The sequence below is a fragment of the Rhinopithecus roxellana genome, chromosome 5 (genome assembly GCF_007565055.1).
Source record: "Rhinopithecus roxellana isolate Shanxi Qingling chromosome 5, ASM756505v1, whole genome shotgun sequence".
NCBI lineage: Eukaryota > Metazoa > Chordata > Mammalia > Primates > Cercopithecidae > Rhinopithecus > Rhinopithecus roxellana.
Window position 1 is genome coordinate 167,893,935 of NC_044553.1, and position 17,605 is coordinate 167,911,539.

At 39.1% G+C, this 17,605-nt stretch overlaps 1 protein-coding gene across 5 annotated transcripts in view; it reads right to left on the reverse strand.

The window, feature by feature from the left end:
* The window catches only part of LRRC49 (leucine rich repeat containing 49), a 157,681-nt gene that overhangs the window by 128,002 nt on the left and 12,074 nt on the right, over positions 1-17,605 (reverse strand). For all 5 annotated transcript variants that reach the window (XM_010363664.2, XM_030929760.1, XM_030929759.1 and 2 more), the window contains 3 exons: positions 17,046-17,249; positions 9,576-9,642; positions 1,780-1,923 (listed from right to left, as the gene is read on the reverse strand). In XM_010363664.2, the coding sequence (XP_010361966.1) occupies positions 1,780-1,923; positions 9,576-9,642; positions 17,046-17,249 (415 nt within the window). The remainder of the gene's footprint in view (positions 1-1,779; positions 1,924-9,575; positions 9,643-17,045; positions 17,250-17,605) is intronic.

Below are 17,605 nucleotides of genomic sequence, written 5' to 3' on the forward strand. Positions count from 1 at the left end.
AGTGTGGTGACTGATCCTGGAGAAAAAAATGATGGGAAAAAAAGTATCCTCAGATTTTAAAGTCCCTTGAATATTTTAAGAAAGAGATGCTTTGAAAAAGAAATAAGAGTTGGATGAAGTTTATTTATCCATATATTTCACAATATATGGATATAGTAAATTTGATATGTAGCAAATGACTATAATTAATATGCATGATACTTATTGTCTTTTTAACTTTTAGAAATTAATACAATTTCCTCTTCCATCAGTTGTTTACTACTGCCTAAACTATAACAGTAGTGATTAAATCTAATACTCAACGGGGAATTCAGTAAGCAATTTCCTGAATACGCATTATGCACTTTCCAAACGAAAGCCAAAATACAGGCAGGAATATGCTAGGGCCAGTAGATTCCTGTTCCCTACTCTAACAAAATGTTTCGGAATCTTACCAGACCCAAGGTCCTAAGGACAAATTAAGTCCTGACTGAGCAGTTCTTGGAGATTTAGCAACATAACAGGTTATCCCAATCTGAATGTCTTTTAAATAAACAGTCCAGTTCCAGTATTATATCTAATCTGGGAAGGGCTCGACAGAAAGTAGAAGTTCTGGAATAAATCTGTATCTTGGATAGCATGCTAAAATTGTCCTAACCTTCTAGAAGACATGAGCATTACCTGACTCATATTTTCTGGGAAACCTTCAAAATAAAACCAATCTGTACTATAAGACCTATAAATAAGGTATCATCTGTCCCCCAGCCTTTTCAAGTGTACCATTTACAGTACACTTAATTCTTTACAAGGGAACTCAATGTTGAAAGAGTTAAGAGGTATATTGTGTCTTTCAAAGTGCATAAATGACACCAGAGAGAACCTAATGCAGTTTTTCTATAGCATTTAAACAAAGGAAACTTCTTAAAACAGCAAATAATGTTCCTCATTACCTGTATCATATCACAAAGCAGAACAGTTATATTTCTAATGCTCTTTACATATGTACAAATACAAAATATCTCAGCATCAAGTTTCCATTTAGTTGCTGACCTTCAGCAAAATCATAAATTTGACCAAGTTCATCTCAGAGTTCCAGAATTCCCTTTCCATAGTTTTGACCCCACAATCGAACTCTTTTTCCTCCTGCTCACATGCCAGTTCTCTGCCATATTCATGTCTTTTTTCAGAGTCAATAAACCAAAAAACACCCTAGAGTCAAACTGGTTCAATGTCCTCATTTTAGAAAAAGCTAAACTGAGGCCATGAGAGTTGTGATTTACCCAAGGTCACACAGCTAATGAGGGATGAAGCTAAGACCAGAACTAGGCCTCTGATGCCCTATGCAATGCTTTTCCCACCATACCAAGCTGCCTCTTTAAAAACTGCAAAGCATACAGTATTTATGTGTATCTTCACAACTCTCAACCTCACCTCTCTGTGCCTTTTCCCTCTTAGTACAATAATTTCTCAACTTTCAGTCACTAGTAACCCTCTTTCTTACTAATTCTATACCCAAGACAAAACAGAAAAGGATTTGCTACTCATTTACACCAAATGATTCGTTTTCTGATAACACTTCTATTGTGTTTCTAACATTGTATTTATTCTTTAAAATGGAAAATACCTCAATACCTCCCAAATCAACATATTACAGAGCTTAATAATTACTCCACAATTTAAATTCAGAAAAAAACTAAATAATCATAGATTCTTACTTTGCAGAAAGTCATATTACAGCATTTGTTTCAATTCCTTGAAAAAAAGCCACAAAGTACATATCAATTCCATTTTAATACTCACCACGAAAGTGATTTGATTGTGTCGCAAGTTCAGTTCAGTTAGTGAATCCAGCCCATTAAGATTATCAACATGACTTAAAAAGTTCCTAGCAAGATTTAAAACTCTCAACTCACACAAATGATTAATATTTTCAATTTTGGTAATCTGTTAAAAAAAATAGGAGAAGGGTGATTAGCAGTCAAAAACCTAAAATACACATCTTCTAAAAACCCTAAAAATAAAATATTCAAAGTCACTGGATTCAGTGGTAAGTTTATATGTAGACATTTAAAAATCTATTTTCAATTTCCTATGTTGTAGATAACATGAAGTCACATAACTTGTGAACGTTAGCTAAAAGATCATATTTTACAATTTGACCATAGTAAACACTTGAAGTAAATGTCATCAAATAATCAACGAGTCCATTGGGCAACTTTAAGTGCCCAATCTGTCCCAGGTTCTGTGCAGGCTACATACTACCTGCCAAATAGAAACATACTGTGATCCCAAGGCATAAGCTCATCATGTTTTAATAAAGCAAGTTTGGCCTCTGACAGAAAAGGCAAGGGAAAGGAATGACATCAAGTTACCCTTGTTAATTCTATTTAAACTGCAAGATCTTGAGAGCAGTCAAGTCTGAATGCAAAGGGTCAAGGAACTAGGATTCCCAGTAGAAGATGAGGGTAATTTTTTTTTTAATTAATTGAAAGCTGCTACATTAATAAAGACGGAAAATATTTAGTGAGGGTACAAAATGGTGAACACTGTTTAAAACAAGAGGACTTGAATCATGGAATATGCATGTGCATATAATGTTACGGGATGTTTGGGGTGTCATTTTTCTGACCAGAAACCTCTGTGGCCAATGGCGCCTTTGCCCAAGTTTTGTTCTGGCCCACTGAGCTCATTTCACCTAACCGCCCTGGCAGGCTGCGCTCAGCTCATGCTGCTGGCCTGGGTCCCTTGTCTGCTAAGGGCAAGTCAGGTGTGGAACTGCGAAGGGAGTGAGTGAGCGTGGGGTCTGGCCACTGTGCACAGTCAGACATGCTGGCTGCTACGGCGGGGCAGGCAGCTCCAGGTGCTGACACGGGCACCAGCTCTCTGCAAGGCTGCGGCTGGACCAGGAACACTGCAAACAGCTTCCACAGCTGGCACTGAGGAACACAGTGGCACCCAGAAGCTTGGATATGCGAGGAACCTCAGGGTCCCAAAGAGGGAGTCACAGCCCTGGTTTGGGGAGCTCCCAAGTCTAGGTGACCCGAACGGTGACAGTTTCCTTCTCTTTGCCTGCAACATGGCGAGCAAAGGGCATGTCTCAGCCCTGTTGTGTTATAGCTCTTTTAGCCTCACAATTCTGTGGGTCCCAAATTCTGTGGGTCCCAGGTTCTTGTCCTGCGACCAGGAAGAATGAGGTATACAGACAAGTGGAGGGTTAGCAAGACAAACAGGAACTTTCTTAAGTGATAGAACAGCTCAGAGGAAACCCACAGGGAGCAGCTCCTTTCCACAGCCAGGGTGTTCTGATGAGTGTTCAGCTCCTAGCAGAGAGGGTGGCTCCTCTCTACCAAGAAAGTCATCTTGACAAGTGTTCAGCTATCAGCAGAAAGGGCAGCCCCTCTTTGCAACTGGTTATCCCATCATCTCTGCAGCTGTCAGCGGAGAGGAGGCCCTAGAGCACTTTGCTCCTCTCTACAGCTGGTTATCCCAATGTCTGCTCAGCACTTGTTGAGTCCGGGGCTTTAATGGGCTTCAGGGTAGAGGAAGTGTGTGCTGATTGGTCCATGGGCAGTCATTGGCAGACCCAGAAAAGGTACCACAAGTTCCCACTCCAGTCAGTGGGACTGGCAGCCTGGCCTGAAGGTGGGGAGTCACCAGGGACCTGCCCGCTTCTGCTCAGGAAACTGTCTGCCTCCTGCTGCTATTCATGGCGCCCAGGCTATAGGTATGAAGGGGCACCTGCAGGCCAGCACCTAGCTGTCCTCAGCCCCCCTCAGATTCCCTTCTATGCTTGTTGGTGCCAAAAATTCAAAGGGAGCTGAGGTGACAAAGGGCTGGTGTGCAAACACTGCCCCAAGCATGTGCATACTTGGCCAGGCTGCTACAGCACCTAGGCTTAACCACAACTTTGCTCTGAGATTGGAGCAGGCACTGACAGCAGGGAGAAGCCAGACAGCAGAAGCAGACACTTCAGAATCTGTTGGGAGAGCAGCGGGGGAGCCTCCTGGGTCCGCAAGAGTGCAGAGATGCCTGGGTCCACGGCTGCAGTTTGGGAGGCTGCAGCTGTACCCAGGAGGGCAAGGCTCCTGCCTGCTTCCTGGCCCCAACAGCACAGGGATGCCCAGATCTGCAGCCGTGGCTTGGGTGGCTGTAGCAGCACCCGGGGAGCTCCTGCCCCAACTCAGAAGGGGTGGGGCTCCCACTTGTCCCCAGCTCCCGCTGGCTCCATGGAGCCTGCAGCCCCGGCCACGCCTCCCTGCTGCAGCTGGCCTGATGGCAGCAGCCACTCCAGATGGCCTGCTGCTGCCATTAATAATCAGCACTAAGGCCAGGCATGGTGGCTGACACCTGTAATCCCAGCATTTTGGGAGGCTGAGGTGGGTGGATCACTTGAGGTCAGGAGTTTGAGACCAGCCTGACCAACATGATGAAACCCCATCTCTACTAAAAATACAAAAGTTAGCTCGGCGCGGCGACGTGTGCCTGTAATCCTAGCTACTCAGGAGGCTGAGGTAAGAGAATCACTTCAACTCGGGAGGCAGAGGTTGCAGTGAGCCAAGATCGCGCCACTGCACTCCAGCCTGGGCGACAGAGTGAAACTCCATCTCAAAAATAATAATAATAAAAAATAATAATCAGCTCTGAACTGCAGCAGAGAAGTTTGAGCTGCACACTAAGGAGAGGGTAAGTAAAAACTAACACTGTGAAGTGATGAGAGCTCAAAGTGATATTAAGCCCCACTATTATAAAACAGCAAGTATAGCACAATGGGATGAGTTACTGCGTGACACAAGATAAAAGTCCTCATGGAGGACTTCATCAATCTGATGAACATTAAAATGAATTTCACAGTCACTGGAGATTAATTTGCTCATTTGTATTGCCATCACAGTATATTTGAAATTTTTTACTAACATTTCAAAGCAGATGTTAGCTAAAATAACTTTTCTCAGATGTCTAATCTATATTTCACATTGTTATTTGGACACTCTTATATTCAAGAAACACCATCTAGGTTCCATCCAGTTTCCAGAAAAGAAACGTTTATTATAAATTCAATAATATATAAAAGTAACCTATGACCACATTTAAAATGTGTTCTAAGATTTTTGATTTAACTAATGTGAAATAAGATAAAATTATATAAAATTTGAAAAAGAAGAAACAAGATTATCAGTATTTACAGATTATAAAACTGTATAATAAGACATGGAGTAAAACATTTTAAAACGAAACAAGTGATAGAATTCAAAATGCAAGAAGCCAGTAAAAAGCAAAATAGATACCATAGAAAAAGAAAGCAGCAATGTCAGCACAAGCTTAGAAATCCTCCCAAAATGCTAAGGCAAAACAGAGAGGAAGAATAAAAGATAAAATGGAGAGATGGAAGACAAACAATATAGATATAACAAACATAAATGGAAAAGAAGGAGTGTTTAAATATAGAAAACTTTCCTGAGCTCAAGAAATATATAAATATATAGAGTTATGGGGGACAATTGTTGTATGATCTGCATGATATGTTTTCTCCCTTCTGCTAATAGTTCTGGACATTTCCTTTAGAAAACGACCCTTCCACATGGTCCTGGTGGGGTTTACAATTAGAATGCCTGCCTTTAGTTACCTTCTAGTTAGAAAAGTCTGAAAAGAAACATGGTTAATTCCTGTATATAGACCCATATTTTAAAAATCACTAAGAATATTATTTGGCTTCTTGGTTTAAAACCCAACAGGCCAGAATCATGTACAACATCTGCTATGGAATAAGGTCAATTACTTGTTACAACCATGGACAAAGTCACAAGCATAAAGCAGATAATAGAAGCTTCAGGCAAAGGGTTGTATAAAGTGACAGCATAGGTCTTGATTGATGGATATACTTCACAGCAAGAGAAAAGATGATGGGAATGTTGGAAAGCCCATTTATGGGTCACACGGATCAGATAGAGTCCCAATATAGACTGCAGGGCTGCTTAACACATCTAGGAAAGCTGTATACTCCAGTATTAACCTTTGTGTATGAGAGTAACCTAGATTGCTCTGCCTGGATAAAGATAACCTTCCCCCCTAGCAATACAGAAAGGGCAAGTGTTTGCTTTCACGTTAGCAGCCACAGAAATAGCAGGCCCTCCCTGGAGGAAAAGATACCACTGAAAGAACAGATTCTTCTTGAAGCACATCTGTGTCTATGTTAAAGCAAAAATTCACTGAGAGAAAAAATTACAGTTAACCAACACAAGATCTAGGTTAGAAACTCCTAGTCAACCTCCTAGATCCCTCTGTATTCACTACTCACATACAATTAATTGCTAAGTCTTGATGTTTCTACTTTTTAAATATTTATCCAGTCTGCCCCTTTATCATATCCTTAATACTACTACTTGAGTTCATGCCGCCATCTCATCAAGATTATTATAATTAGTTTCTCTCAACTATTCTGTCTCCACTTCCCCTCCTTCCGTCTCTACTTCCCAATCCATTTCCTGAACACCACCATCATTACTCAGAATGATTTTACATCCATAAACCAATTATGTTTTATTTCACAGTGTGCACCAAGCATATTTTTATTTCCAATAGAAGTAAATTCAAACGACAATAAACATTCACTTAATGTCTTTTAGCTTTTTTACTATAAGATGCTAAATGTTTAGAATTGAACATTAGTTGTTTCATCTAGAATAGTTCCTTCCTGGCTTTTTAGAAACCTAAGGTCACTAAGACTGTATCTCTGCTTTGAAATACTGTGAAATTAGGCCGGGCGCGGTGGCTCAAGCCTGTAATCCCAGCACTTTGGGAGGCCGAGACGGGCGGATCACGAGGTCAGGAAATCGAGACCATCCTGGCTAACATGGTGAAACCCCGTCTCTACTAAAAAAATACAAAAAACTAGCCGGGCGAAGTGGTGGGCGCCTGTAGTCCCAGCTACTTGGGAGGCTGAAGCAGGAGAATGGCGTGAACCCGGGAGGTGGAGCTTGCAGTGAGCCGAGATTGCGCCACTGCACTCCAGTCTGGGCGACAGAGCGAGACTCCGCCTCAAAAAAAAAAAAAAAAAAAAAGAAATTTTGCTTAATGGATTCATATATTATGAAACAAGACTCAGATTTCATTTAAAACTTCCTTCTTCCAGTTATAGAACATTTGTACTGCACAAATTACTTCTCAAGGTTCTTCCAGTTGTAGAACTTGAGAAGTAATTTGTGCAGTACAAATGTTTAACACACACAATATCACAAACATACACTGAAATTATAAAATACGTAACACAGGTCAGCTAACAAGGAACAGACATTTTGCGTCAACATAATGATTGGTAACTAATGCCTATACATAAGGTACACATGAAATGATATGGTATTCTTTATCAGGTGCTCTTGAAGATCTTGGGTAGTACTCACAAATTCTTAAAGATATATTAGAATTTGAAAATCATATGTTTATTATTGCTCATATATACACTTTAAAATAAACAAGAAAAATACTGCTATCATAAAATGTTTCATTTATAAACAGTTTTTAAAATAGAGGATAAAACACCAATTCATTTGCCTGGCATACAAAGCCCTCCACAATCTAGTCGTTGCCTACCCTTCTAGTCTCTTCTCTCAACATCCTTCCACACATGCTCTGTTCTCTGGTGGTAAATACTTATTGTGTTGTTTTCCATCTCAGTGCCTTTGCATATGATACTCTTTTACTGTCAATACTCGAATTCCTCTTCCCCTTCCACCACCATCTAACCGGATAACTTCCCCTCTATTGGACAGACAGTAACTAACCTGCAGAGCCATACAATTCCCAGGCCACCATCACTCCTCCCACTCACTACATGCACACACAAACACATGAGGCTGCAACTAGATTCGAACCTAATAGATGTGGCCTATTAAATCTATCACGGTTTTTATTAATTACGTTAGCTTTTCACCAAAACTACCGGAACTAACAGCTGTTAGAAAGCCTAGACGGATCACACTGAGGTTTGCACCTGACCAACTGTAAGCAGCTGTGAAAGATCTTGTTCATCAACAGGCAGGGATTACCAGATCATCCCAGGATGTAGGCTTATCACTGCAGAAGAGACTTTACATTCCGCATGAGTATGTAGCTCAATGTAACTATTTATAAATATTACATTTCTTTTTTTCTTTTTTTTTTTTCTTTTTTTTTTCAAGACGGAGTCTCGCTCTGTCGCCCAGGCTGGTGTGCAGTGGCGCGATCTCGGCTCACTGCAAGCTCCGCCTCCCGGGTTCAAGCCATTCTCCTGCCTCAGCCTCCCGAGCAGATGGGACTATAGGTGCCCGCCACAACGCCCGGCTAATTTTTTGGCTTTTTTTTTGTATTTTTTAGTAGAGATGGGGTTTTACCGTGACTGTGTTAGCCAGGACGGTCTCGATCTCCTGACTTCGTGATCCACCCATCTCGGCCATAAATAATACATTTCAAAGACAAAAATTTAAATGGATGAGCAAAGGACTGAAAAACAGCCAATATGATCTGACAGCGAAGAATAAAGAGAGGCAACATAAAAAATAGATACAGAAATTCAGACAGATACAGGAGTAGACAAATTGAACATAATTGGGAGCCTAGATTATATAGTTATCAGGAAAATATAAATCAAAACCATAACGTGATACCACTTTATACCAATTCAATCAGAAAAAAATTAAGAAGTCTGACAAATCCAAATGTTGAAAAGAATAGGAAACAACAGGATTATGTATTAGTGGTGTGAGTACCAACTGGTACAATCCCTCTGGAAAGCAATTTGGCATTATCTTCTAAAGTTAAACATTTAAATAGCCTATGACTCATGAGTTTCATTCCTATATACTCTAGAGTACATATGGAACATGTAGAAGAGGAGACATGTACAAGAAAGTTCGTAGAAGTACTGTTCATAATGGCAAAACAACAAGATAAAACAAATGACAACAACAACGAAAACAGGAAACAACCCAAATGTCTATCAATAAGACACTGGAGCCAAAAGGTTTTGTATAGTCTTACCATGGAACATACAACTATAAATAAAACTATAGCTACTTGAAATAGTTAAATCTCAGTAATATAATGCTGTATTCAAAAAGCAAACACTAGATGACAACATATAGTATACCTTTTTTAAGTTAAGAGACAATACTACTAAAGAATATATTATTTAGACACACCTATATGTGACAAAACCAACTGAAAAACCCACAAAGGAATGAAAAACATGAAATCTAGAATGGTGGTTACCTGTGATGCAGAAGTAAGGAGATGGAATAAAAAAAGAAATACCTAAGTAGACGAAAGTCAGTAATATTCTAGGTCTTGGATTGAGGTTGCAAAATGTGTACTTTAAAAATAAGTTAACAAAAAACAAAATTGTCATAACTATAAGAATTCCAAATGTTTTATAAGCTGTATCTGTCATTTACTGCTGAGGAGTTACCAAATCTTCTATAAATAACCTTGATATCTTAGAAATTTCAGTGAATCAATAAAGAAACTCTTGAAAAATTCAATGCAAGTATGATTCTTAAAACTTTTATACCATTTCCCTGAACTTTTTTTTCAAAAAAGAGAGAAATGAAAGGGCTTTACAATACCTGATTTCCATGAAGATCCAAGACATCTAAGCTTTTTAGATTCTCCAGATTTGAGATTTTCTTGATTCTGAAAACCAGAATAAGTAGAATAGAAATATGGATGTATCACATCTATCTGTAAATCAAAGTATGCTAAGCCGTAAAGGTGTAACTCATTTTAATTTACTCTATCTACATATATAGTTATATATATTCAACAATAATATATTTCCCTCTGATTTATTATAATTTTTAAAAATGCGATACCACTCAAGAGAAAGAGAGTTTAAATGTCATCATTAGAAAAGAGCAATCCTAAGTCTAAGAACCTTAACTCAATGCACTTATTCAAGGCAGTTCTTCACATTAGAATATAATCTAAACTCCTTACTTCTGCCTACAAGGCACTAACCTGGCTGCTGACTCTTCCGCTAGCCTTATCTCCTACCACAGGCTCACTCACTCACTCTGCTCCAGCTACAGAGGCATTCTTGCTGTACCTCTAACCTGACAAGTACATTTCCACCTTAGGGTATTTATTCTTGCTGTTCCTACTCCCCTAATGTTCTTCCCTCAAAACTTCACTTTATTCAGGTCTCAGATCAAACAACTCTTCAAAGTTGCTTCCAGATGACCCTATTTAAAATAGTTTTCCCTTCCTGTCCCCATTACACTGTTTCCTTTCTCTGCTTTGACTTCACAGAATTGATCATAGCCTAAAATTATATTATTTTGTGTTTACATTTAAAAAAAAACTCTCTTGCCAAATCAAAATGTGAGCTTTAAGAGGACATTCTGACATGTTCTCTACTCTATCCCCAGCACTTATAACAGTGCCTAGTGCCAAGTAGGTACCCAATAAATATTTGTTTAGTGAATGAATGAACATACTAACTAAATGAATAAGTTGTATGCGCAAGGGTATTCATAATAGGATTCTTTATGACAGAGACAAATTGCATACCACCTAAATTCTTTCTACTGGGACATGCTCAGTTTGTAAAATGCTTATATTTATTTGAAATTTTTGATATGCCAGATGAGAGTAATGGCAAAAAAAAAGAACAAAAAATGAAGTTCATACAACCCATCTTTATCACTATATATTTATCACCATCGATTTTTGTTGTCCTTGTTTACTGCCTCAAAGAACCATTTCCACCTCTCTAAGTGTTTTCAGAACTTGGATCATCCACTGAATAATATATATGTTATTTATACATAGTGTGTATATATGTGAGATATATATAGTGTGTATGTATACACATACATACTGATCATTATCATGTAAACATAATGCAGACTTAAACTTAATTAATTTCTGTCTGCACTTGATCTCAGTTATCTTATATCATTGCCAAATCAAGAATTATATTACAAGCCAATTCAATCCAATTTCATTTATAAAAATATTTCTCATATGCTCACCATGTATCATCGCTGTGTAGCTGTAGATCTTCCTCACTCCCTTATCTCACACATACACACCACACTGCCTTATGACCACCACCTCCTCATCAGTCTCCTCTCACATCATCACCCTGACAGAATCTGTATCCTACCCCCTGAACACTCCTACCTCACTTCGTCCAAACTATCAGCATTCTTCCAGACTCACTGGACTCTTTCACTAGCCTTCACCTACTGCCAGGCATTTAATACTATCCTGTCTAGAATTTAAATCTCTCAAATAGCTAAATTAATAGCCCAACCAGATAGGAAAACGGGTACAACTTTCTTTTTTTTTTCTTTTCTTTTCTTTTTTTTTTTTTTTTTTTTTTTTTTTTTTTTTTTTTTGTCTGTCACCAGGCTGGAGTGCAGTGGCACAATCTCGGCTCACTGCAACCTCCACCTCCCGGGTTAAAGTGATTCTCCTGCTTCAGCCTCCCGAGAAGCTATGACCACACATGCGCACCACTATGCCCAGCTAATTGTTGTATTTTTAGTAGAGACGGGGTTTCACCATGTTGGCCAGGATGGTCTTGATCTCTTGACCTGGTGGTCCACCCACCTCGCCCTCCCAAAGTGCTGGGATTCCAGGCATGAGCCACCGCGCCCGGCCCAGGTACAACTTTCAACACAATTTTTCCTCTGCCTGCTTTGCTCCTGAAATACCTAAAACAGTTGCAGAAAATTATAATACCCTAATCATACAGCTTAGGACAGAGTCAGGCATTCTAATAGTAACCTGACCTCATAGCTATTAGAGAAGCCTTTTATTCCATTCCTTTATACTTCCAAGTTCACATTCCCTAAAACAGTGGTTCTCAAATTTCTGGATTTATCAGAATCACCTGGAGTGCCTGTAAAAACACTGTTTATTAGTTTCTCTTACTCTCCTTTGAACCAGCTTTGTCATCCTGCTGGTTCCCACATTATTGAATTAATTAAAATGCTGGCCTGTGATTACTATTTGTCTGAGAATTATATTTTTAACACTTTGAAAATTATACATCAGGGATAATGGAGATTATATCAGCCCAAAGTTCTCTGATTTGAAGAACCAATGTAGTCTGTTTCTGTCTTTATCAGAAATCCTGAGCACCTTTAAGGCCCTTCAATCAGAGAAACCATCATGTGCAGCATGTGTTCCCTCAGAATTCCACCAGGGCCTCACATATTCAATCCCTATCTGTTGTGACTGCAACTACCTTTGCAAAATTGAGAAATCTAACATAACTGACTCCATCTTGCTTCTAGTCATACAAGCTAACTGTCTTTGCTCATTCCTGCACATAGGCCAAGCTAACTATGGGAAAAAATTTAGTTTACAGTTTAACTTTAAACCAAGGATCATAATAGTCCCTTCCTGAAACTAACCTCATTTTCGTTCAAGAACCAAAAACATCTTCATAAAACTAATGAAAGACCAACCACAAGGTTAGGATTACGTTAGGAGCCTGAATTCTGCTAAGACTGAGGCATAATTAAATGATAACCAGTCATTGTTTTCTAAGCTGCCTTTTTGTAATTGCTTACTGCTCAGGAATCACAGAGCCAATGGTAATAAGATTTGTGACTTCCCCAATTTCCCCTATAGATAACATTGTTAATGAAACCTAAGACTGGTGTTTGAGATATTTTTCAGATATATTTTCAGATTCTGGTAGACCAACTGATACCACCCAGACTGGTGATCCACTCAGGAACTGACTCAGTGCAAGAAGACAGACTCAACACTCCTGTGATTCCACCCCCAATCCAACCAATAAGCAGAACCCATATTCCCTAGCCTCCTGTCTGCCAAACAAGCCATGACAATCCTAGTCTCCAAATTCTTAGGGAGGCAGATTTGAGAAATATCTCCTCCTCCATCCTGCTCACTTGACTGCCTTGTGATTATTAAATTCTTACTCAGTTGCAACATCTGCTGTCTCAGTATATTGGCTTTTCTATGCAGCAGGCAAGAAGAACCCACTGGGCTATAACATGACTTCTGGTATTAGTTTAGCTTTGACACATAGCTGCTTTATGACTCTCACATCAGATTTGGATCACCCAGGTGAACAGGAAGAAAAACAGACAAGACGTTCAATCAGTTAAACCCAAGACCAACCAAACATCTTGCTCTCTTGTTCTCATGAGTTGCCTTTGCCATAAATTCTCTTCCCACCCCCAAACACCTGAAATGACCTAAAAACATACCCAATTCTAAAGAATTCGGAGGTAAAGGAAGGCATCACTTGACCTAGAAGGCCCCCACTGGTCAGATTATGTATTGAGGTGAGGAATTTGCAGAATCCTAGCCAGTGCCCCCAAATTTGACCATTTTTACATTAACACCAATGTGACCTGAAAGATTTATTTAAAAAAGAAGCTCTTCCATTGAATAGAAACTGAAACTAGAAAAAGATGAGGCCCACCCATCACCTGAGACCTCTAGGGATATATCAAACCCTGTCTCTGCAGGCCACATTATGTTATCGATGCCAGGATACAGACCTCATACAGGACCTATAAGAAGGCTCAGCTTTTCAGGTGTCAGAAACAAATCCTTAAGTGGGAAACTTCAAGGAGTCAAAAGGAAAGAAACAGAGAATCCCAGGTTCTAACAGAGAGTTTTGATCTCTAATCCTGGGTGATCAGAAGAAAATGCAGAGAAGTTCTCTGCATTCGCCTGTAATGACAAGGGTGGCAGAGGACCTGGAGAGGATAAGCAGGAGATACTGAAGGCAGAACAATTAGAGAACAAGAACTTTGACAGCAATGTGGGGTTGGGAGTTCTTTAGTATCAACGGAAACCTCACATACAGAACCTGAGCAAGGTTCTTTCTTAGCTTTAGAGTAGAAATCTTTGTTGGAGTTGCCTGAACCCAGAGGCATGTGATTGCCCTGGATTTCCATATATGGTTCTACTGCCTTGGACCAAAAGACAATGCAGAGTAATGTGGAAAGGAGAAAGCTTTCTGAAGTTGACCAGCAGGAAGCAACAAATCATCTAACACAAACGCATGAAGAGACAGGGTAGCAGATGTATTTCCCTCTTTACCAGCATCCTCAGCCAGGTTTGCCTAATGTTGACAAAGTACTAACCCAGGATAGATTTCCATCTTCACAGATCAAAGGCCCCTTGCTGTGACAAAGTCAGCTGGCTGGAGAGCACTTGGCATTTGTTTTAGGGATCAGACTTGCATTTTACTGACACTTCAAAAACACGCAATAGGGGAAAATATGGAAAGTTTTCTTCTGACTCATTTTCTTTTTGATCCAAGAACACTAATAGTTCTAGAACTGTTCAATAGCTACTCCTTTATGTGAAAAATAAAATAAGATTAAAACCAAACAAATAACAAATAAAAAAGATGGAAGAGTAGAAAGAGGAAGAAGAGACAGCATTAGATTGCTTTTACTTCACTAACATAATGATATAGTAGAAAGGCATTAAGTCTCTTAGAGTTGAAAGAACAAAAAGACCTTAAATAAAGTCAGAAGCTCAGATAGACTGGTGGCTTCAAGGCACAAGCTATCAAAAACGGCAAATTAAAGGGTTAAGTCTAAGAAGCCAGAGAAGCGGAAAAGTACAAATAGGAAGATAGAACAGATGGAAAGATGACTTAAAATGGTAGGAACCAGGAACAGCGCTCAAATACTAGAGAAAGTGATTTTAAATATCACTAAAAATATTAACTCAAGGACTAAAAGGAGGGAATAATGACAATGGTATTAAAGAATAATTATAAGCAAGGCAAAGAAATCAGTAACTCTGAGGATCGGAAACTAGTAAAGAAATCTCTGGGCAAGAGAATAGGGAGCACCTGGGCAAGAGAATAGGGAGACTAGGGAATGCCTTACATGTATGAAAAGTGAACTTCCCTTCTCACCTTACTCAGTGAACTGCTCTGGTGGCATACCCTTATTGTATAGACTTTGTATATATCTAACTTTGCAAAAGTCACTTTGCCTTCCCATTTCTCCATCTGTAAAAAGAGGAAGCTACTCTCTGAGGTCACTTCAAACTCTAATACTCTATGATTCTATAATCTCCCTGCTATGGTTTGAGTATCTGACCCCACTGAACATCATGTTAAAATTTGGCCCCCAATGGGTTGCCTAATAGTAACATAAACAGACTAAGATATGCTCCAAATTTGCTCAGACTACATAATGCTTAGCTTAACACTTGAACTAATTGTGGGTAATAAACTACACTGATAGGAGCCTTCATAAAAACTATGGAGGACAAACAAGAGACTAGAACTCTGGGACATGATATTGGGAAAAGTATCTTATATTATCTCTGGGTAGTGAGAATAAAGACAGCCAAGGCTCAGTACACAACACCCCAAACTATGGCACAGTGGCATACTGAGTAATTTAAGCTGAAGGAAATTGAGAAAATCATATAAGGAGGAAGCTCAGGCTGGGCGTGGTGGCTCACGCCTGTAATCCCAGCACTTTGGGAGGCCAAGGCAGACAGATCACAAGGTCAAGAAATCAAGACCATTCTGGCCAACACGATGAAACCTTGTCTCTACTAAATATACAAAAATTAGCTGGGGGTGGTGGCACATGCCTATAGTCCCAGATACTCGCTACTCAGGAGGCTGAGGCAGGAGAATCACTTGAACCCGAGAGGCAGAGATTGCAGTGAGCCAATATGGCGCCACTGTCCTCCAGCCTGGTGACAGTGCGAGACTCCATCTCAAAAAAAAAAAAAAGGAGGAAGCTCACTCTCTGACCTTCTCCCACCTTTCTTCCCTAAGGCCACAAAAGGAATTCTCTGATCTACCTACCCTACCTTAAATTTAAGATACCTTTCCTAAGCTCGCTCTGTGAGCTTCTCTCACCTTTCTCCCCTGAGGCCATAAAAAGAATTCTCTGATCTATCTTCCAGATAGACAGAAGTATCTGATCTATCCCTTCCCTTTGTGGGTATAGGGCAGGAGTCCTCTGGAATGAGGGTCTTATGACCCTCATGGAAGGAAGCAATGGAAGTAAAATACATAATATACCCCAAAAAAGGGAATGAAGACACAGAGACACCAAGAAGAATCTGAACAAATAGACCTTGCTAAGTTCCCCCAGTTTATTACTATTAGCTCATACCTCCTTTTGTCCAATCATACTGTCCACTTGCTACCAAACCTAAGCATAAAAATACACAGTCTTCCCTGTTTTGGAGGATATTCATTTATGAGGGCTCTTGTGTCATGTAAAAGTTGTATTAAATAAATTGTTAATGCTTTTCTCTTGTTAATATTTGTTATAGAGTGTCAGCCATGAACCTTGAGACGGTGAGGAAAAGATATTACTTTTTTTCCCTGCAAGGAGTAATCCAAGATCCATGCTAGGGTGGAAGGCAGGGAAAGATGGGGGAGGAGAACCTAGCCTGGTTATGATACTATATCTAAACTTCTTCATTTGATAATATAAAAATCATTTTTGGATTTTACTGTAAAGCCCTTCTTTGTAGGCATTGCAAAAGCTATTCAGTAAAACAGAATGAAAAGTAATGAATGAATCTCAAAGAAATAAGTCAAGAACTGTATAGTTGCACTACATAATAGAGTTGTATAAAAGGAACTGGGGAAGTTCATATAGGATGTAATGTTAGATACAAACTGAAACTACCAGTCTGAAAAAGAATCAATTCGTGATTTGATAATCACAAAGTATCGAGTGTCTACCCTTAGTCAAACACTGGGAAGAGTCACAAGTGAAATACATAAGCCTAAAGTGAATACACATGTTTAAAGTAAGTTCTAAGCAAACAAAATCAAGGCCAAAGTCTGCTATTTACTTCCCTATAAGATATGGCACTGAAAAGCAATGGAAGTAAAATACATAATAAATGTTACTTGGTGTGACAAATTGTCAAACTGAATCTCATGAAACGAATTATGACTGGATCTTAGTCCACTCAAATAATTCAAATATTTTTTTTAAATTTTTAGCCTATTCGTTTCTTAAGTATTATTCAATTCTGTCATCTCCACATTAATCCTACATATAACATTAGGTTACAAACAAACACTGCTCTACAAAGAATACCTGTTTTTCCCCAACAGAAGGACACGAAGGCATCTCAGAGTAGAAAGCCCACTGATTTCTTCAATCTGGTTATCATATAAATCCAAGGATATTAACTTCTGTAGATTAGAAATATTTTGTATCCGAGTTATAAAATTGTGTTGAAAGTTCAACAAACGAAGGTGGTCTTCCCCATTGATGATAGGACATACGGTCAGCTTTTGTCTAGAAAAAAATGTTAAAAAGTTAATTAGGTCATGATTCAGCCGCCTACCTCCTCTTACAAATATTAGTAGTAGTATCTTTGTGCTCTCATTCTGTGAGGAGAAAAAAATAAGTTGGACCACTTCCAACCCCCATGAACTAAGCGACCTATATTTAATTGTAAATCATTCACAAAAAAAACCCAATAGACGTTGACAGGGTTTATTATTAAAATTATGTCTAAGCTCTCATTAAAAAACTCAAATATAATTTATTTCACATGAAATTGACTTAACATGAGAAAACATTCAACATAATTGTCTTTTGTGATAGAGGTTTAAATGACTGAATCTTGTCACTTAACCAGACAAGTGCCC